Source organism: Dipteris shenzhenensis, chromosome 33, assembly GCF_047967505.1.
Source record: "Dipteris shenzhenensis isolate YYH24624 ecotype China chromosome 33, Dip_SZ_1.0, whole genome shotgun sequence".
Taxonomy (NCBI): domain Eukaryota; kingdom Viridiplantae; phylum Streptophyta; class Polypodiopsida; order Gleicheniales; family Dipteridaceae; genus Dipteris; species Dipteris shenzhenensis.
The window spans coordinates 4,568,954-4,592,219 of record NC_141628.1 but is presented as its reverse complement, the minus strand read 5'-3'; the positions used below and the strand labels follow the sequence as shown (position 1 = coordinate 4,592,219).

General features: G+C 43.9%; 1 protein-coding gene across 1 annotated transcript; it reads left to right on the top strand.

Annotated features, from left to right (window-relative positions):
- The first annotated feature begins 280 nt into the window (after positions 1 to 280).
- LOC147879564 (protein INVOLVED IN DE NOVO 2-like) lies at positions 281 to 21,966 on the top strand. The gene is given in 8 exon segments (XM_087371513.1): positions 281 to 323; positions 470 to 1,145; positions 1,148 to 1,414; positions 3,355 to 3,536; positions 3,737 to 3,826; positions 3,924 to 4,196; positions 10,433 to 10,651; positions 21,715 to 21,966. Coding segments are annotated over 7 exon segments (1,932 nt in total). The 5' UTR covers positions 281 to 323; positions 470 to 481; the 3' UTR covers positions 21,952 to 21,966.
- The last annotated feature ends 1,300 nt before the right edge of the window (positions 21,967 to 23,266 follow it).

Sequence of the window (23,266 nt, the reverse complement as noted above, 5' to 3'; positions counted from 1 at the left end):
GGAATTGGCTGCTCTTTTCTAAAAGTCCTACGGCTTGATCCTTTCCATGCATTTTCTGGGTGCCCAACACTCGACGTACGGCACTTGACAGTTGTCAGTGCTTGTGTTGCTATGTACGATCAAAAACTGTGTGGCAACTGCGTGTTAGGGGAGAAAAGTTCCCAGTGATTCGTAAAGAATATGGATTCCTTGACGTTAAACAAATGAATAGATCTGCATAGTGGTCTTCAGAGATTTGGGATGTGCCACTGCGGTTTGCAGTGTGTTTCATTCATGCTGCTGCTGCTGGTAGCTGGTTGCAAGCTGCTGTCATCCACATTATAGTTACCAACAGAATGCCCTTCTCACAGTGCTCTTCCGACTACAGTGAATTCAAATAATTTGTAGCTAGTTTCATGTTAAATTTCACACGTAAAGGCAATCAACGGTCTTTCCTGACAGTTTCATCTTCTTTCGATGGACTTTGCAGGGCAAAAATCATATGGATTTGAGCTACGTAGGAGAGGATGGAATGGATTGTGCTTCTGAATGCGATGATGACGTGGAGGAAACTACCATCGATGATTTGAAGACGGGAAAAATATCAGTTCTAAGTAGTAATGGGACTCTAACGTGTCCCTTTTGTGCTGGAAAAAAAAAGAGAGACTTTAGATATTCAGACCTGTTGCAGCATGCATCAGCCATCAGTAAGGGAAACCGGGGTGTGGAAGTGACTGGTGTGCATCGTGCACTTGCAAAATATTTAAAAGAAAATCTTGCACATTTAGCTGAGCCTCCACAGAAAAGACACCTTCATCTTGAACAAGAGACGCCCCAAAGGCAAACCAATGATGAGCAGCTTGTTTGGCCATGGATGGGCATAATCATGAACATCGATAATACTAAAATTATTAACGGCAAGCATGTTGGGCCAGGGAACAATGAAATCAAAAGCCAATTTTCTCACTTCCATCCTAAATCTGTGCACACACTTTGGAACTTTAATGGCCATTTAGGGATGGCTGTTATTGAGTTTAATAATGACATGATTGGATATGGAGGCTGCCAAGATTTTGAAAGGAGCTTCTTGGAATCCGGAAGAGGAAAGAGAGACTGGGAGCGCAAGACGGCTTCCTCTGAAAATATGGGAAATGAACTCTATGGATGGCACAAGACTACTTTGGTAGTGGTCCTATAGGTAAGTATCTTTGTGAAAAGGGAAATTTGAGGACTGTGGCACAGGTCAATGAAGCCTCGACCAGGCAGCACCAACAATTGCTTCAAGATTTATATGCCAACATCGAGGAGAAGAACAAAAGGCTTGTAGACTCTAGCAAACAAGTTTCTGACCTTCAGACATTGGTTCTTGAGACGGAAAATGCAAGACGCATGGCTGAAGCCCAGAAAACTATTATGGAAACGATACATAAGCAAGGTACTTGTTGGCACTGCACATCTTGCTGCATATCAGTAAAGAAAACTGAATGGGATTCTGAATATTTCCAATCAATAGTCTATTAGTAATGCATGCGTTAGTACTTTCACGCACAACTTAATTATTTTTTGCAATTGCAGTTTGAAATGGGAAAAAAATGAACCTTGAAAACAAGGAGCCTAGCTCCTAGTTGTGAACATAGAAAGATTACAATTTCAAGAATAAGACAAGGGCCAAGGATCATGTTTAAAGTTATTGGGCTTTGTGGATTGGATCAATTGCATTTTTCTTGCAAGTCTTTTGTCACACATGCTTACATTATTACTTTTGCTCAAGGTTATCTTGTATTTTGAGTTGTCCACCCTTGCCATGGCTGAGTATGTCCCTCATCGTATTTGAAGAGGTCTTACAGATTCATGATGTAACTGCCCCCAGCACAAACTGAAAACTAAACAAGGAGTCTCCTAATCACAAACCCTACTTGCTTTACTTATTGACTCCAAGCTGGAGAACAGTCACCGTACTAGAGACTTCAACCTAAAAGACTGTGATAGAGTAGCAAAAAAAATCTGAATCATAAGGCTTCTTTTTATTTATTAACCAGCTCAAAATTCCTGTGGTACTATTAAGACTTCTATTTCAATGCAAGGGCAGCGTTTGATTTATTCCATTTTTCCAAGCACATTAGGGATGGCTCTTGCATGATAGTACCTCTCAAATAATTATAGAGAGAAATAATATTTTTGAAGGCCGGCATATTAAATCAGCCAAGCCTCTCATGACACCACGTATCATGATGATACACTGTGAGTGTCTCGGGCTTTATGGATCATAAATTTTTATATATATTTGTTTTGATGTCTTCAGCAGTAATGACTTATTTGTTTTTCCTTTTCCCTCATTTTTCTAAATTTCTTTTCAGCGTACAGCTCCTCTATTGCCTTGTTATTGTGTAACCAATTCATTTCCCCTGCCCCCCAACAAACAAAAAGATCAGATGGATATGCAAAACAATGTGAGCTTAGCTGCACTAAAGCCAGCCAAGTATGGGGAGAGTACTGTTAGATTATGGCGGGTTCCAGTGTTTTTAGAACAAAGCCAAAACTCATCCCAATAATCAAACATAGGAAAGGCGGAGGATGAGGTATGAAGGTAAGATAGCAAGCATCCAGCCCCTAGCCTATGACCTAGAAAGGTGGGACCCATGGATGCTGCAAAGACAGTGGTGGAGCTCTTGAAGCCCACATTCTTTTGGAGCTGCAACAACGTCTTTTGAAAATGTCCAGGTTTTTGTGGCTGATGGAAGTGGTTTTCTACTAAATGGGTATCCCTTCGTCAACCAAGGTGGAAGGAGAAATCAAACACAATGAAGTTCCATCTGTCAAAAGGGGAGAGGATGAGGGTAGGCGCTGAGGGAGGCTATGGATTGAAAGGGGAAGAGGGGAGGAGAGTGAGAGAGGGGGGAGAGGAAGGAATGAAGGTGGAGGGAAAGGGGAGGGAAGAGAAAGAGCATCGGGAAGGGAAGGGGGCAGCGGAGGGCAGGGAACTGGGCGGCAGGGGGACTGAGAAGGGAACGGAGCAGGGGGAGAAGGGGGGCTGAGAAGGGAATGGAGCAGGGGGAGAAGTGGGGAGAAGAGAAGGGGCAGCGGGGCAGGGGGAGACGGGGCACGGGGCAGAGATGGCAAAGCAAGGCAGGGGGAGAAGGGGCAGGGGTTAAGGAAGGGTCAGTGGGAAGGAGGGAGACAGTGGGGGGCAGAGAAGGTGCAGCGAGAGGGGGGGGGGGACGGGGCAGCAAGAGGCATTATCTTAATGGGCAGGAGTTGTGAGCTCTATCGATTATCCTATCTCTTTTGAAATGTGACAGGTCGTCAATCACTTGTGCATCCAACTAATAAAATTTTTAATGGGATTATTTTGATTGCCTTCCTTGTGTTATGTAGAAATTAAAGTTGTTGAAGAGGAGGCCAAGAGAACCATACAGATGCGCAATGATGAAATCTCTAGGGAGAGAGAAAAATTAGATGCTGAGATGAAAGTTCTTCAGAATCGATGTCAAGAGCTTGAAAAGCAAGAAGTTCATAATGATACGGAAAGGATAGTCAAGGAGATTGAGATAAACAAGGTAGCAGAAATGGTGAATTTGAAATTTTGATGAAAATTGTCTTAGGGTGATTTATATTTGGCATCAGTTCATCTATATGGCACACTGTTTGCATCTCTCATACAAGTCATTAGTTAGGCCCTGTGATAATAAAACTGAGAGATAGAAAAGGAAAAATGTAATATTGAGCTTGCAGTGATGAGATGAATTTGTAAATCCAGAATGAGAAAAAAATGCAGCTCTTTTTTCAAATTCAAGAGCTTCACAAGCAGCAAGAGTCCAAGAAGATAATGCTTATCAAAAGGCAGAAGGTGATTTACAAACCTAGTCAAAATTTGGAAATGAATCTTCTGACTTATAACTCTTGAAAATTATCTGATGAGTAATTGGTGCACATATCTTGATTAGGAAGAAAGCAAAGGCCTACTTGCAGATCAACACAGACAGCACAAGAACCTTGTCAGTCAGCATAAGCTTGAACAAGAGATTCAGGCCATTGAAGCACTAATCGAATCCAAGAAGCTAGAAGCAAATGACAGCACAGACATCAGCAAGTTGGAAGAGCAGCTCGAAGACCTGAGGGAAGAGAAAGAAGGTCTTGAAGATATAAATCAACAGTTAACTTACAAGGAAAGAGAGCTCAATGATGAGGTTCAAAATGCCACAAAAGCAGCCTTGAAGGTAGTCATATCATTACGTTTTGGCATTTATGTGATAAATAATCCTACTTTTGTTTATCTTCAAGAAATAAATTTAAGTACTTACTATAAAGATATAAAATTTTCATTTATATGCAGTGATGTTAGAAAAGGAGTGGAAAACCAAAAAATAGATTGAGAAAACTTGAAACCAAGCAAAAGATGATAGTGGATTCCAGCTCTTTGTGGCCTTCCAACTTGATTTTTGTTTAAATGAGCTAAATATTATACTCTCAAGTCCTGCCGGCCAGAGGCATGAGCCTTAGTAAATTACTGTTAGCTCTATAGAGTATCTCTGATCATTAAGGAATTCTTCCTTTAAAAATAGGCTCAACCTTGGCTGTTAAGTGGTGCTTCAACTTTGCTGTGAAGTGGTGCTTCTATTCCACCTGCTTCTCCATTGTGTAACCTCATCCATTTGTCTAGTTCATCTGCAACGATACCCTTCCATGCTTGACTCCAATATCAGTGGTTATATTACCTTGTTATTTACACCAGCCATGTGTCTAGTTCGTCTGCAAAGCACCAAATAGTGTGCGGAGAGAGCCCGTCCGTGCTTGACTCCAATATCATTGCTTATATCCCCTTGTTATTTACACCAGCCATTTACAAGGCTCTTAATATGTCAGTTCAAAATTTATAGCTTAATTGGAGTGTATCCACCTTTGATTCCTGAAGGAATATATCCACCCTTATATTACCTTGTTATTTACACCAGCCATCTACAAGGCTCTTAATAGGTCAGTTCAAAATTTCTAGCTTAATTGGAGTGTATCCACCCTTAATCCCTGAAGGATGTTTAGCTTAGCTCAGTAGTATACCTCTGGTCACTATGTTTAATGCTTTCTAATATCTACAAAGCGACAAAATAATGCATCCTTTCTGCCATTTGATCGTTCTACCATTGCCCACGAAGTGAGCTGCTATTGAACTTGGTGATCTATGTATATTGTTTTGGTCGAACCCTAGAAGGGGATCTTACTCCATTTTCTTCTGCCCATTTGCTGATTTCTTGCACCAAGATATTGCCATAAAGTTTGGCCATACTTACCATAAATGTCCTGTAATTGTTGAAGATGGGGATTATCCTAATGGTTTGAAAGTCCATTGGTAATCCCTCATTTATTATTATGCATGCAAGAACTTCTCATCTATGCATGCAAGAACTTCTCATGTTGGACGAAATAAAGTTTAGAGAGTGTGACTTTCGAGCTGCCTCTCCTTCCCTTCCCTCAGTCCCCTCACAGCCAGACTCTCCTAGCCTCCTTCCCCCCCGTCCCCGCTCTCAGACCCTCTCCACCTCCTGCTTCCTCCTCTCAGCCCCGCCCCCTTTGTCTCTCCCCACTTCCTCCCTCCGCCCTTCCCCCGTTACCTGCCCCCTCCTTCACTTTCTGAGCCCTCTCCACCCCCTCCCCCGCTACCTGCCCCCTCCTGACCTCTCCGCCCCCCCACTACCTGCCCCCTCCTCCCCTCTTCGCCCCCTCCCCCCTTCCTTTTCCCCCCCCTCCGCTCCCCTGCCCGCCCCTCCTCAGCCCTTCCCCCACCTCCTCAGCCCTCTCCCGCCTCTCTCTACTGCTACCCGCCTCCTTCCTTGCCCCACTCTCGGCCTCTTCCCCTCCCCACCTCCTTCCCTGCTTAGCCTGCTCTCTCTCAGCTCCTTCCCTCAGCCTCTCCTTGCCGCCTCTCTACCCCGCTTCCTATCCTTCCATCCCCCTCCTTTCCTTGCAGCAGGGTCGCCAGACGAAGCTTTTAATCGGCCTTCCCACCTCAATTGGCGATGGATTTCCAATCAGCCAAATCCTATCCCGCTTCCACCGGCCGCGAAAATAGTCAAGGCATTGTACTTGTCTAGTCTTGTCATATCAATCAACATCAAGCTTTCTATCATGTGAGTACTTTGGTTATCATTGCTTTGCACTTGTATCTTCATTTTAGTCTTTCCATTTCCTTTCCATTCCCCATGCCATGTACCTTCATCTCGTGGAGTCGATGGACAAAAAGAGTGAACCCAAACATAGAGCAACTAATTTATAGATTCATTGAATTGCCATTGCTTCTACATGGGTCATGATTTTCATGGAACCTCTTCAATGTAATTGGTTGATATAAATAGTCACCATGCACCATGTAAGGCCAACCAATGCATGCTTGGATGCCACATTGAGAAGGTCCACCAAGCTCTCCACGGATTTAGTCACCCATGAAGCTCACATATCCAACACTAACCACCTTCCACACACCTTCCTTCATAAGCAGAAGCCTCGTCTTGGTTTGCCAAGTTGGAAAGTTCTTACCAGAAAACTTTTCAATGACAATTTCATGCCTGCTCCAAATGTTGCAGCAATACGGGCTGAAGAGAGAGCTCGGAGCAAAGCTAGAGTAGTATGGTCAGCTTACAATCAGGGCGGAAAACGGCCAAGGGAGAGCATCGTACCAGTTGGAACAGCGTAGGCAACAACCCATATTGATGTAGGGCCAGATGGCGGCGTGAATAGCAGCAGCAGAACCCCGTTGCAGTCCCGAATGATGGTGGCAATCCCAAGGTAGAAATCTGCAACAAAAACATGAGGTGCTGGCGCAGCAAAGCAGCTCCAACTCCACCATAATCCGCAGCTCATGGAGAGGCTATGGGTGAAGGAAGAACGCAAGTCATGGAGAGGCTAAGGGTGAAGGAAGAAGGGTTGCCTTCCAAGTGGAAAGAAGGAGAGTAGCCCTTCTTTCTTGGGCTCCCTCACCTCAATCCCTTGGAAGAGCAAGGAGCAAGAGGGAAAGGACTAGGAGAAGGAAGGATGGAGGAAGAAAGAAAGGGAGAAGGAAGGATGGCTTTGATACCACATGAAGGAACACGGTGGAGAGGGGAGGGAGAGAGAGAGGGGGTAGGCTAGGGAGAGAGAAGATAATACTCAAACGGAAACATAATGAAAGCGAAAGGAAATGGAAATGAGGAATAGACCAAATGGAAAGACTCGCATTGACAAGCTTGATGTAGACTTCTTGATGTGTGTTCATGTGACACACAAGTCCAATCATATATAGGATAGAAACACTAGAATACCAAAGTGTATATGGGATATCTCCCAATATGACACGTGGCACTCACACATAAGACTCGTCTAGAAATCCTAGCAAAACACACTAATGTACTGTGGGAGCCCTGTATTGGCTTTGATAGGTTTAGAGGGGGATGTATTGTGGGAGCCATGTATTGGCTTTGATAGGTCTCGTTACGAGTTTCAAGATGTTGGTGTATTCCTAGACCTATGAGCTGGTCATGTAGCCATGCTATAACGTGAGCCTCTGAGCATGTTGAGTGTCAAGCCATGAGAGTGCTTGGATCAACCTCTGAACACGCTCTGAGTTACATAGGGTGCACAGTTTAATGACTGTCATTGTCATGTTTTGTTCTTGATTCCATTTCAATAGTCCCTCACCTTAGACTGTCACTGTCATGTTCTGTCCTTGGTTCCATTCCAGTAGTCTCTCACCTTGCCTTCATAGGGGAATGTTAGAATATGAAGCCAAGTTGAGTCAGGTCGGTATGTTCTAGTGTGTTCTAGTGTGAGTTCTAGTCTAGTGTGTTCTATGGATGCCACGTGTCAGTTATCCCATATGCATAGGTGTTCATATGTGTGTGTATGTGCTCTTATATAAGAGTTGTACTTGTCTAGTGTCAAATCAATCAAGTATCAAGCTACAAGATCTTTGGTCTACATGTGAGTACTCTCATTTTTGTTCATTGCTCTAGTCATTGCATTTCCATTTCATTATGTCTCCTTTTGAGTATCACTTCCTCTCTCCCTAGCCTACCCTCTCTCTCTCCCTCTTTCCACCATGTTCCTTCATGTGGTATCAGATCCTCCCTTCCTACTTTCCCCTTCTTCTTGCTCAATCTAGAGGATGAGAGAAGCCCGCAAATGGAAGCTTCCCTCTCCTCTAAGGTAGAGCCTCCCTTCCCTTAGCCTCGCCATGGTTCCTCGCCATCAAGTACTCCGCAGTCCTCGTTTGTGAGTTCAACTCACTCCCGCATCAGTTCGTGGTTCTCCCTCAGCATTGGCGGACATTCCTCATCAGTTGTCGCCAGAAACTTGTTTTGGAGCAGTCTTGCGGCTGTTTTTTGACCTTTTGAGGTCCGATTTCTACGTTTTTTGAAATTTTGGCACTTCCCAAACATAAGCAACCCTGTCCCGCACCTTTTCGAAGGGGATTTTTTTTTAAATTTTTTTTGTCCGTACAGTTGTCCATACGTCCGTACGGACCTCTGCAGACGGATGTGCGACAGTGCCAAGAGTCCGTACAACTTTTCAGAAGGCGATTCCGAGCAGTTTAAGGCTATTTTTTGGCAATTTTTTGCTCAGATTTGGACTCCCGTGACCTCCAGTAGTGATTTGAGCTCCCTTGAGCACTTTCGCTCATTTTTTTGAGCCTCTTCTGCGCATTCGGTGACTCTCCGATCGGCACATTGAGAGTCATGACGTGATCTCCCTTGGTAGCTGCTCCTATGGCCTTCATCGACACATCATTCGAGGGCATTCTCGCCTGGTTCTTCACCGACATACCTCTTTGCATCAGGATGTGCACGCTTTTGTGCGGCAACTACTTTGGGCACATGGGTTCTCTACCCTTGCTATGCATAAAATGAATGAAATATATCTTTACTACTTTCTTGTTTGAGTCAAGGGTACTCTGCCCTAGGTTGTCCCCGAAAATGAATGCAAATAAATCATGTGTGTTGAGTCAAAGGTTCTCTGCCTTGGATAGTCCTCCTAAAAAGATGTATTTTCCTATTTTGTTTTGGTGTGTGGCTCCATGTCTCTCATCAACCCCTGGAGCCAGGAGGGGATGTACTGTGGGAGCCTTGTATTGGCTTTGATAGGTTTAGAGGGGGATGTATTGTGGGAGCCATGCTAGGATGTTGGTGTATTCCTAGACCTATGAGTTGATCATGTAGCCATGCTATAATGTGAGCCTCTGAGCATGTTGAGTCTCAAGCCATGAGAGTGCTTGGATCATCAACCTCTGAACACGCTCAGACTTTAGCCTCTGAGTTACATAGGGTGCACAGTTTGATGACCGTCATTGTCATGTTTTGTTCTTGGTTCCATTCCAATAGTCCCTCACCTTAGACTGTCACTGTCATGTTCTGTCCTTGGTTCCATTCTAGTAGTCTCTCATCTTGCCTTCATGGGGGGATGTTAGAATATGAAGCCAAGTTGAGTCAGTTTGGTGTGTTCTAGTGTGAGTTCTAGTCTAGTGTGTTCTATGGATGCCACGTGTCATATTGGGAGTTATCCCATATGCATAGGTGTTCATATGTGTGTGTGTGCTCTTATATAAGAGTTGTACTTGTCTAGTGTCAAATCAATCAAGTATCAAGCTACAAGATCTTTGGTCTACATGTGAGTACTCTCATTTTTGTTCATTGCTCTAGTCATTGCATTTCCATTTCATTATGTCTCCTTTTGAGTATCACTTCCTCTCTCCCTAGCCTACCCTCTCTCTCCCTCTTTCCACCATGTTCCTTCAACTAAAACACACTCATCTTGACTTCATGTTCTAACACCTTTTGGTTAGTTTGAGTAGTTCTAAGTTGAACGACCTTAAAATTTCATGTAGTTCATCCTCATAGTATACTAGGCAAACTGTATAGAATAACAGATTGAGATCTGTGCCATTTCTACTATGCAGGATTTTAATGTTGTGGAAAGAACAGGCGGCCCATGAAGAGCATACCAAAGCATTCAATAACTCTAATCTTATTCCATTGAGAAATATAAACTTAAATCTTCTTGTAGAGACAAAAAATCTTGAGATTATGATTGAGACCTGTTAGATGGCGCTCGCTCTGAATAGTAACTTCAGTAGTCTAGAGTTGGGATCTACCTGCCATTGCCAACTTCAATACTGGAGTAATACCCAGTGTTTGAATGCTGAGAGACTTTAAGAGAAAAAATGATTTTATTGTATCATGTTTACAAGGCTAAGATCTGATACCTTGTTGTTGAAGCATCATATGAGAAAGATTTGTAGAATTCCTGAAAGTTCCACAGCAAGTTTGAGCCCAATAGTTCTGCTCTTAATTTTATTCTTTAAGTTAGGTACATTGTGCTACTTAGTAAAAAAAAATTACAATTTTTTGCCGATTGTATTGATTCTTTAGATGATATTCTACATTGTATAAATGCATGACCTGGCACTTCTAATTTTTGAATCTCAATTCAGGTACTTCAGCACAAAGGAGATGATCAAAACATTGGGATTAAACGAATGGGTGAGCTAGATTATGAGCCTTGGAAGGTTGCATGTAAGGAGAAATACAAAAATCATGCTGAGGGTTGGGAATTCCATCTTGCTACATTAACTTCAGAATGGGAGGACAATCTAAGAGATGGACAGTGGTATCCATTCAGCATAGTGAAAACAGACGATAATAAACACGAGGTATTCTGCAGCTGCCCAACTGTGCTTAGGTTTGCATAAAGAAAAGTACTCCATATTTTTTGAGAAAATACTTTGTTCCATTGACCAAATTCACGCATACAGTGGCCAATGCGAGTGGAGTAAGAGAAAAAAGGCACTTCTTCAATCTTGTCCAAGTGCCCTACTCGCACTGGCCAAAACTACTCCCTTGGATCCCAGTGTACCTCCCTATGAGGCTGTCCCTCCCACAACCATAAGCATCAATGCATCCTTGTCTACTTGCAAGACAAAGGAATTGGGTCAATGGTCTAGTCCTTGCCACACAAGTGGCCCACTACCCTAATCCTTTGCTACTCTAGCATCTCCATAGCCCTGTTCAGTCGTCCCTAGGTCCTTTGCTGACTTTGGCTGAAGAAGGCCCCCAGTCCTGACCCTAAAGCATTGGTGGTAGAAAAGCCACGGGACTGCTATTATAAAAATTGAATCTTGAGGGGAACTCTTGTCCAAGAGAAATGTCCATACCAATGGTGCGGATCTACTACTTTGCATAGGCCCTCTCACCATGACTCTAGGATCACTGCCTTGATCTCCACCATTCTGTGGTAGGGAGAGGAGCAAGCTAACTCTAGGAACGGAAGATGGCAAACATAATGAAATGGAAATGGAAAGGAAATGAAAGCAATGAACAAGTACTCTCATGTAGACTTGACTAGATTGATTGATGCGACAAGTGAAGGTACAACACTCATATAGAGTGGACACACACACTCAAGTACCATATGTATATGGGATAACTCCCAATATGCCACATGGCGCTCTCTCACACAGAGACTCATAAAACTAGTTTCTAGTACACACTAGAACACAACCTTTGACTATGATTTCTCCAACATCCCCCCTTAGAGCAAAGAGTGTGAGCAAAGAGTGTGAGACCCAACACGCAAGGAGTAAACCGATCCCCCCTCCACTGCAATACTGCAAAGAGCAACTCCAACTATCCAACACCTTCCGTGTGATAGTGATGCACATGCTCCGTCTATTGATGCTTCTTTTGTTGCCATTGATAAATGGTATTTGGACAGTGGTGCTACTAAGCACATGACTCCTAGAGGTTTGAGGATATCTCACCTATTCATGGAAGACAGGTTACATGTGCAAATGATGCATCACAAGATATCATAGGAGTGGGAGATATTCCCATCCTTTTGGATTCAGGCTGGATTCAGGCAAGAAAAATGCATCTGTGATGTTTGGTATGCCCCAGATTTGAGAAAGAATCTAATTTCAGTTCCTTCAATTGCCCATGATCAACATATTCTTGTTAATTTTCAAGATGATCAATGTAGGATGAAGGATCCCAAGAAAGGGTATGAAATTGTGGCAATAGGTACTTATGATAAAGGGCTATACAAGCTTGATGCTGAACCCTATGTACAACAAGCTTTGGCTATCGCTTTTCTTCTCCCAGTGATTTATGGCATGCCAGGTTTGGCCATGTTCATGATAGGGCATTGTTGTACATACTGCAGCACAATCCTATTTCAGAGAGAAAGAATAGGACACTTATGGAAATGACAAGTGTAGAGATATATGCAATGATATGGTGGTGTAGGATAGACTAGGACTTAGTCTATTTTAGAGTTTTTATGTGCTCTAGTACTTGGACTATATATACCAAGTACTTGTACTTCATTTGGTTGAACATTTAAGTTGGAGTTCACTTCTATTCACAATATCTTGTTCTCTTGTGTTCACAACTCTTCTCCATTCTTGTTCCTACATGTGGTATCAGAGCTAGTCCTTCCAACCCTGTCACTTGCTTCCCCGCTCTCCCGTGTGCTCCTGGTGCACTTCTGTCACGAAGAAGAAGTTAGTTCTTACTAGTCAACTTCGGTCATGAGCTCCCATGAGCTTTGCGTGATCTTGAGCTTCGCTTTTGTTGCAAGATTTGCACCAGGAAGCATTCCTCAGCTGGGCGACCTCGTTTTGCATCGCACGCGCAGTTTTTAAGGCAATTTTGGATACCAAAAGTTTTGTAGCTGTGTCGGGTAACCCGGAGGAGTTTTGAGCAGTCGTGCAAGGGGTTTACCCCCCTTATGAAGCTATTTGTGCTCTCAGAATTTCATTCTGAGCAATAGATTAGAAGATACCAGCAATATCACTTATGTCTTGCTGATTTTTGACTGATTTCCGTACATTGTGCTTGCAAACAGCGCCGTACACTACCTCGCCATCCGTACTGCCATCCGTACACCCATACACCTCGACATTTTGCTGCCCATTGCCTCTCCAGCTCTGGATTCAGCTTGGTGGTTCGACTTTTGTTCCAGCTCCAGCTCGAGATCCTTGCTTCCGCTCATTGCACATTGTGCAGGTGTCTTGCAGATTGCATTGCACAGGTGTCAATGCATTTGGGACAGTTTTCGACTACACATTGAGTGCAAATCATTGCTCAGGTGTTGTGCATTTTTGAAGCCAAGTGTTGGCCATAAGTTGATGCACTTTTGGATGCCTATTGAGCAGAGTTTGCTATTGCATTGTGAGCCATTGTTTGGCTAAGATTCAAGCTGATTTTTTGGGGCAGAAGTACATTGCATTTGAGCCAGTGTTGTGGTTCAGGATAATTTTTTGGGGCAAAAATATTGTGCTTGATTGCATTTTGTATACCGTAAGGGATTGAGGTTTGAGCAGAATTTTTGGGGTAGATTTATTGCTAATTAGAAGTAGCCGCTGTCAATGAATGCCATTGCAGTGATTGCAGAGCAGTCTGTGGCCTTTCAGTTGTCCATTTGTTGTCTTTTTCTTTGCAAGTACACTTGCCTTTATTCTTGAGCTTGCAATCATGTCTTTCAATTACAATTTTGGTACTATGACTGAAACAGATAAGTTTAGACCCAACTATGCGTTGTGGTCATTTAAACTCAAGAATATCTTGGTTGGAAAGGACTTATGGGACATTATGAATGGTTATGAGGCTAGACCTGTTGGATCTAACACGAGTGAATCTTCCACTTCTGGCACTACCACCCGGTCTTCTACTACCGCTCCCACGGAGGATCAGAAGAGGTTTGATCGTAGGGATGCCCAAGCGTTGTCTTTGATTGCATTGTCTGTGAAGACACACATCAAGTCCACTATCAAGCCTTGCAAGACTTCAAAGGCAGCTTGCGATAGAGTGAAAAGTATGTGGAATGTGAAGAATGAAGCAAGAAGCATTGCTTTGAATAATAAGCTCAATGACTTGCTCATGCAGGAAGGTCAAACTATATCAGCTCATATTGCAAAGATTACTAACATTCGGGATGAGCTTGCAGCTACTAATGAGGATATAGAAGACAAGAAATTGGTCTCTATCACCCTCAATAGTCTGGCACCCTCATATGATACGTTTGTTACTTCTTTGACTATTATGCTCGAGGCTGCTCCACTGTTGCAGATATTCAAGTTCAAGCATTCAAATTCAAGCCGAGTTGACCAGGTGACAACTATGTCAGTGAGCTGTCCAGGTGACAACCATGTCACTGGGTGACAACTATGTCAGACAGCTGACCAGATGCAACCATGTCACCAAACTGGCCAAGTAACGACTATGTCAGCGAGCTGGCCAGATGACAACTATGTCGGTGAGTGAACAAGGTGACCGCAATGTCATCATGTCAAACAGATGACAACTATGCCAACTAGAGATAGAAATAATCGTGGTCACTTGCGTACTCCGGCGAGATCTCTCGTGAGTCCACCAGTCAAAACTATGTCAATGGTGGTGTAGGGGCAGCCAGCCAAGAGCTCACATGGAGAAGATAAATGCACACCGAAGGAGTTATAGGGCTAAGCGGCGTTTAGAGAAGTGCACAGAGAGTTGCACATGGGGTATCAGAGAGGTGCACATGGGGTAATCATATCACCAATGGGGAGGAGGCTGGCAAGTCAGAAGTGGTTGAAGCCATAAGGGTGGAATGGCTAAGAGACTGAGAGCCACCACCAATGAGACGGAGGAAATAAGATTTTCAGCGAGAGGGAGGGACCTTCCACGGCAGCAGAGGGGATGAAGGGGATGGGGAAAGGACTGAGAGGGGCATTCTATGATTGTAAGGGGAACAAGAGAGTGACACGGAGGTCTTGGGTGAGCTCTCCTAGTGTAACGTTGTGGTGTCCTATTGATGTACTTCTCTTCTACTCTGAATACTATGCTTCTCCCCCTCTCTGTTCGCAACTGTAGCTCCCCTTCATTATGTGTATTCCCCTCTTCATCCCCCTTCACTTGGTATAACGGTCCCTATGTTATGTGGCTTGAGTTCTCTTGTGTTCATGTTGAAGGATGGCTCTTGTAACTTCGTTTCACTAAGCTTGCATCACTCTTGCACTCGCTCGCACCTTCGGTGACACCATTGTTCTCATGCGTTTCATCGTTGATAACATCGTTCTTGTAAGAGATTACAAAGATATGGTGTTGTAGGCATAAAGTCAACCTGGTGTGTCACAGAAAGTCAACTGGGTGACAACTATGTCACACAAGAAAGCTCCAACCTGGAGGGGATAGATTATGAGGAGACTTTTTCTCTAGTGGCCAAGATGACCACCATTCGTTTTGTCATCTCTCTTGCTGTGTTTTATGGTTGGTCAGTGTACCAGATGGATGTCAAGACCGCTTTCCTCAATGGAGATCTTAAAGAGGAGGTCTATGTACATCAGTCCCAAGGTTTTGAGAGGAAGGGACAAGAGTACAAGGTATGCAAGCTCAAGAAGGCTCTATATGGGCTGAAGCAAGCACCTCGTGCGTGGTATCAGAAGATACATCCGTTTTTGCTGTCCCAGGGCTTCGTAAACACTCATACAGAGCCAAATCTGTATGTTCTGCAGCAAAAATCAGAATTGGTCATGTTGGTACTATATGTGGATGACATCATACTCACTGGCAGTGATTTGCAGCTATTGATCGGAGGTGGTGACAACTGGATGCAAGGGTGCAATATGGCATGACTGAGAGCCGATGCTGAAATGTCCTAAAGACTGATGTGTTGATCTAAACTGCTAAAGGGAGCTGAGCCCAAAGTATGCTTTGTGTCAGAGGTGAACACATTAGTGATGGATGCTGGAATAGAATCACCTAAAGAGTTGAATGCAATGTGGCATAAATCTCTACATGTGGTAGAAGATGTGAGTGCCTCATACTGCAGTCCGCTTTATGTCACAACTTTGACATGACAGATTTGGGCCTATTGCATTATTGTCTTGGCATTGAGTTTTGGCAGACCCATTATGGGATTTCTATGTCACAAAGTATTCGAAGGGGTTGTTGCAGAAATTTAAGATGGAGAACTGTAAGCCTGTGGCTACTCCATTGGAAAAGGGACTCAAGCTGAGTAACCATGATGCTGCTGAAAAGTTTGATGGCACTTTGTACAGGCAGTTGGTTGGCAATTTGATATATCTATGCTCCACATGGCCTGATATTGCCTACGCCACAGGGCTTTTGAGCTAGTTCATGCATTGTCCCACTATCACACATTGGAATGCAGCAAAGAGGGTTCTCAGATATGTCCATGGCACTCTCTCTCTTGGCTTGCATTATGCTTCAGATTGTGATCTAAAGCTGAGTAGTTTCACCGACTCAAATTGGTCAAGGGACATTGATGACAGACGGTCCACTACCGGCTATTGCTTCTAATTGGGTTCAGCCTGTATCTCATGGCTCAGTAAGAAGCAAGAGCGAGTCTCTCTTTTCTCTAGTGAAGCACAGTACAAAGCTGCAAATTCAGCCACTGCGGAGTTAATGTGGTTAAGGAAGCTTTTGCATGACTTGCATCATGCACAGGATGGCGAAGCAAACTCTATCTTTTGTGATAGCTAGAGTTGCATTGCCATAGCCAACAATCCTATCTTTCATGCTCGCATGAAACACATCGAAAATCATTATCATTATGTACGGGATTGTATTTCTGATGGCTTCACTGATCTCATCTATTGTCCATCTAAGGACAATGTGGCAGATATCTTCACCAAAGCCCTGTCAACAGATCTTTTCTTACGACATCGACATGGCTTGGGGATCAGAGACATTCTCACAATGTCAAGGGGGGTTGTGAAGTAATTCACAATGACATTGTTTTCATGTACTCCCATAGGTTGCATATCCATCAGGATGAATTCGTGCAACCATGGTACTTTAGGAACTACAGGGTACACCTGAGATGTTTCCAAGGTACTTTCAGCCATATCTTTGGGGGGGGATTTGTAAGAGATTACAAAGATATGGTGTTGTAGGCATAAAGTCAACCCTATGGTTGACCAGTAGTACTTGGGTACTATATATACGAAGTACTTGTATTGTTTCATTTGAACATTTCTATTGGAGCTTTCTTGTGTGTGCACTCTTGCTCACTTGTGTTCACAACCTGCCTCCACTTTGTTCCTAAAGTTCTGCATGCACCATCGGTGACACCAGTGGCCCTCGCTTACTTGCTCCTCACGCCAGTGGCCCTAGGCCTTCGGTAATACTTCCGGAAGTGTTAGGAACCCCCCCTCCCTCCCCTCGGACAGTTTATGGCGATCACGGTGGGACACTGTTGGTGTTGAGTAGCACAAGTGAAGTGGTGCTCTAGGGTTCTAGAGAGAGGTCTTATGCCGAGTAGTTCTGAAACATTTGAAGGAGCTAGTGAGAGAACTAGGAGGTACTTGAGGAGAGTGGAGAGAAGACTTCTGTTAAATCAAACTGGGTACAAGAAGCATTACATGCGACTGAAGTTTGCGAAGTCCTCAACGTGAGCACAAATTGAGCCCATTGGAGCAGTAGCTAGAGCAAGTAACTTCATCGACACTCTCATTGACTTGGATCAACAGGAACCCTAATGGTTAGATCGGGACTCTGGAGAAGAAGTGCAAAGCGGAGAACAGGTGAAAGAAGAGGGTACGAAGGACGAAGGCTCCTCAGGGACTCATTAAGATCAAGGCAGCCCCTCCTCCTCTTGCAACAATGTCTTCATCAACCACCACTTCTGTCGGAGTGGTGACTCCCTCGATGACCTCTGTTGGACAAGCTGCTACCTCATCTATTATGCATAGCTCCGGGTTCCTAGCTAATCCTTCTTCCACATCTATCCCACTCGGGAGTACTTTTGCTCCCGCGATGCCTTTACCTGCCATGAAGGTTTCATCTCCCTTTCCATCCACACCGGTGCTACCTTTTCCACCACCCCGTTCCTTCCCTACTGCCTACTCATCCATGACTTCAACTCCGTCCCTCTCTTTCCCAAATGCTCTCCCATCCTCTTTAACCCCAACATCTTCTATGTTCTCACCCTTTCCCTTTGCAACACCGAGGCCCTCCGCGTATGCAGTACCATCTGGTTACACTTCCTCTATGGCTACATCAGTAGTGACTTCCCCATTGTGGTCCTCCACAGGAGGGTAAAGCACCCACACTCATTACGGGACTTCCTCCAACTCTTGCATCTGCTTCAGTCTCTCGGGTGGGGATGGCAGTTCTCAGTCCAGCAGACAGAGCTAGACTTCTCGAGCTACTCAATAAGGTCCACGTGAAGACTCAAAAGTTCAGAGGCCACCTCCATGAGGATGTGGAAGCTCATGTGAGGAAATTCCTCATAGCATGTAGAGCTAAAGTGGAGAATGAGCATGTGTTCCTTCAGATTTTCCCCTCATCATTGGAGGATGCCGCGGATATATGGTACAATCAATTTCCCCCTGATCACTTCCAGACGTGGACAGACCTAAGGGAGGAATTCTTACGCACTTTCAAGTTGGAAAAATTCGAACACATGATTGTCCAGGGGTTATCACTGATACCATGAAGCCGCGAAGATGTCTGTGCCATCCAATGACACCGTCATGAAGGGGTGGTTTTTGAAGGCTTTACCTTCCACCATCGCTATAAGGCTGGTTGACAAACTCCCTGAGCATGCCTCACTACAAGACTTCCTAAGGAAAGTGGTGAAGATGGAACGGTCCGAGTTAAGTTTCGCCTCAACACACACTCAGACTGCCCAACTTTCGAGAGAAGAGGACTCCCAAGCTTGGCAGCAACTCAAGGAGTTAGAAGAAGGTCTGAAAGACAGAACAAGGGGGGATGGACAGTCACCCTTTGAAGCTCAAATAAGAAGTGGTCTCTAGTGCACCGATTGCAAGGTATCTAGCCATGGCTACTAGGAATGTCCATCGAAGCATAAGGTACCCACTCCGTTTGCACATTTTGTGAAATTCATGGACATGATGCCTCCGAGTGTAGGTATCTTAAGGGGTTAAGGAAGCTTCTACCGGAGTATCCGACTGGGGAACCTTTGGTGGCTATAGTCAACAGAGCTGCATCAATCACTTCGGGGCCAGTACCCTTAGCTCTAGTCCCTGTGAAGGCACCTGAACCACCTACCCCTCCTACCATTCCACCTCCGCTTCTCCCTAATCCTCCTTTGCTTCAAGCTCCTGCTCCCAATCAGATTGGGTCTCCATACCTCTATCCTCCACCCTACTATGCACAGTATCAACGACCTATGTCAGGGGGTGGATATGGATCTATCAACGCGGTTGATGGGGTGGGTTCCGAGGTGGACGTGGAGATGCAGGCCGGGGTACCAACTTCCACAGACCAATCATGTAAATACTTTGCTTAGTTGTATATTTCTTTCTCGCATTATTTCTTTTCCATTATGCTTTCCTAGTCTTGCTTATCCTTTCCATTCCATTCCATGTCTTGCATCTTCATATGGTATCAGAGCTAGTGTAGGAACAAAGTGGAGACAAGTTGTGAACACAAGTGAGCAAGAGGGCACACACAAGAAAGCTCCAATAGAAATGTTCAAATGAAACAATACAAGTACTTGGTATATATAGTACCCAAGTACTACTGGTCAACCGTAGGGTTGACTTTATGCCTACAACACCATATCTTTGTAATCTCAATGTGCCCAACAATGCAGAGTATCTGCAAATGCACCTAAGAGTGCAAGAGTATGGGCTGCAAAAACAGTCCCGAAGCGAAATACACAGCTCAAAACACTTACTTAAAGTGCACCTTGGCCCGAAACACTTGCAAAACAGTCCACTGACTGTGTGGGCAAGCTGGAGATGACATAGGAGCTGAAGTGAGCTGTTTGGAGCTGAATGAAGCTGTCGGGAGTACTTCTGAACACAATACACGTGTAGAGAAGAGCCTGGAGAAGTATGGAGACGCCTGGAACTGCTTGAACACACTTGGGAGAGACTGGAGCTGAAATAGGTCCAGATCTGAGCAGAAACGCCCAAAAACAGCCGAAAACTGCTTGAATCGCCTTCTAACAAGTTGTACGGGCTCAAAATCAAGTTCTGACAAGTCGTACGGGCTCGCGGCACTATCGCGCAACTGTATGGACAGATCCGTACGGACTGTATGGACAGGGGAAAAAAACAGAAATTTTTTTTCCCCGCCTGAAATGGTGCGAGACAGGCTTGTTTGTATGCAGGCAGCTTCGAAATTTCAAAAAACGTCGAAATCGGACCTCAAAAGGTCAAAAAACAGCTGCTGGACTGTTGGAGCTACCTCAAGCAAAAGCTGGAGAGCTGAATGTGAGAACCAGGAACGCGCACTAGAGCACCAAGCTTGCGGGAGTCTGGAAGCAAGCGTGGGAATGGGCTCTAGAGACGGAAGCGCTCTGATACCAAATGTAGGAACAAAGTGGAGACAGGTTGTGAACACAAGTGAGCAAGAGTGCACACACAAGAAAGCTCCAATAGAAATGTTCAAATGAAACAATACAAATACTTGGTATATATAGTACCCAAGTACTACTGGTCAACCATAGGGTTGACTTTATGCCTACAACACCATATCTTTGTAATCTCTTACAGCTAGACTATCTTCCAAGAGATTGAGGACATTGACCAAAGATCTTCAATCTAGTTCTGAAGATGAAGGTGTCACACCTCAGTTCCCCTCCCGCAAGTCCAGAATAGTGAGGTTTGCAATGGAAGTGACAACTTTAAGACAAAAACGTGAGGAGTCATAGGCAGTCAGGCCCATCCACTTGCCACTCAAGAAGCACAACAAACAAAGAGAAGGAGATGGGGGTGAAGCCCACTAGTTCCCAAGAAAAGGGAAAATGGGTGATGGAAGAGTCACCACAGGAAACATTGATTGAGAATCCAAAGACACCTTCTCTCCCTCGTGTGAGCTTCGACCCTCGGCCAGAATCTCGCCGGATGAAATCACAAAAGGCTATTGTTACTGTCCAGCCCTATTCTTTGATTGAAGACTTGATGGATTTTAGGCCCAACATCACCCTACGACAACTCTGTCTATTGTCTCCACAGATCAAGCATCAGACTATTACATTCTTGAATTGCATGCCAGGAGGTCGCCAAAGGGGATCTATTCGGGGCGGTCCCACACCAGAGACAGTAACAGTTCCACTAGCGCCTATCCTATAAAGGCATTGTACTTTCACTTGTCAAATCAATCAATCCTCAAGGCTCTTTGGTTATGTAATTACTCCTGTGGTGACTCATCTCTTTCTAGCATTTCATTTCCTTTTGCTCTCCATTTCCATTTCATTATGTTTGCTATCTAGCCTAGCCTAGCATGCCTCCTATCTAGTTCCATCAAACTCTGACCCGGTACGTGAGAGATTGGCCTGAGGACAAGAGGGATCAGCTCCAAAAATACTCCTCCATTGATTCATTGCAATCCTTCCATGAATAGAAAGCTAGAAATCGAAGTGATTTTTCTATTCCTAAGGGAATCTAGAGTCTCCTTCAAAAGAATCTTTTAACCTCCAAGGTAAGCCGATAGCTCTCCATTGAGCTTTGGAAGGTCTACAACCTCTGGCAATAATCTGAAACTTCCTAGCATTACTTTAAAAAATACTATGTTTGAAACATACAAATGTAAAGAATGGAGGTCTTGAGTTCTATCTGAAAATTCTCATTATCTCTTGTTCTCCACAGTATAGCTAACTTGTTTGATTGATTATTATTATTATTATCAATGCGGTACAATATATAAAACTCATAAGGTGATCTTGTCAAAGTACTATACAATATGTTTGTAAGACATTTACAGATTCCTGATAAAAACAACTTTCTAAATCTGTTTGCAGATGCATATTGATCAATCAGATGAAAAGTTATCAAAGTTGCGGGAGAATCTTGGAGTACATGTTTACATGACAGTTGTCAAAGCATTAAGAGAGCTTGATGAGTATAATGCAAGTGGAAGGTACCCTATTTCAGTTGCTTGGAATTATAGAAAAGATAAGAAAGCAACACTAGAAGAAATTATTGACCAAATAGCAAATGAAAAAGTGATGAAAAAGAAGAAGAGAACAGCAGGCTGAAAACAAAAGTCCTTAGTTTAGATTTTAATCAAATAGAAGTTCTTTAGATACTATGATTCAAGATTGTAAAAACACTCTGTGTTTCATTATGGAGACAAAATTTGCATTTCAGAAACTTGATTGCATGCTCATTATTGGTTCAAGGATATGCTTATATTGTTGGCGGTGCATGTGTAGATAGGGTAATGTCTTATATAGCAAGATGCAACGAATAACACTTGTTTCGTAGGTAATTTTTGATATATTTGAGGATGGCAATTGTAATGCTTAACACTCTTTTGAGAGATAAAATAGCAACACAAGAGCTAAAAAGTATCAGTGCCTCTCACATGCTATGCACTCGCTACGCATCCTCCCCTTGCTATGACGCATTGGGTTGCTCCTGCACCTTCGGATGATCCAGAGGCCCCTTCTTTTTCCCTTGGACCGACTCCACTTTGCATCTATAGATATTCCCGTTCTGCTACGACTTCTGGCTCTCTTGACCCAATTCGGGTTGATTCCTTCACTCAATGTTCCAAACCCTGGCCTCCCATCTCAACAGCCCCCTTCCACATCAGCTCTTCAGTCCTCATTCCTTTATCATGGGAAGAGTATTGCTCTAGCCTCACAGTCAAGGATTTTACAGACTCTGAAGTCATACTTGGTTCAAAGAAACTTCTTTGGTGAGAGAATTTTGTGCTTTCTTTGATTGGTGACGTGGTTCTTTGTGTCCCTATTGATACGTATCACCTTCCACAAGTGTGGGTGGCTCCTTCACCAACAAAAGGCAAGCTTCCCAACACACCCCTTTTTGTAGACTTTTGGGCAATTACTCTATGTTATAAATCTTTGAACTCAAAACAGTTTATCGCTTTCTCCTATGGACTTCCTGTGAAAACAACTCAAGGTAGATCAATGGATAAGAGATGAGCCATGAGAGGAAGACAAGGAAAGATAGGCACACAACAATGTATTCCAATATATGTTTTCAATACAAGAGATAGGCTTCTTATATAGAGAGAGCCTTTAGAATAGTCAAACCATGTGGGATCCTTTGATCCACATCTCCCTTAGTGATAGTCCTTGCTCCATATCTTCACATCATGTAGTCCACCCTAGGATCTGCATCCTAGGGTGGCTACTTTAATACATTCCTACACCATACCTTTGCCTATAATTATGTGCTCATGGCATCATATTCCTCAACACCTCCCCTTGGTGCCATGATCCATTGGCTACCACAAGGTGGTCAGATGTGAGTTACAAACTCATCACCTCCCCTTAGTGCATACCTTGCTACTTAAGGTGGTCAAGTGTGGTTTTTACATGTCAA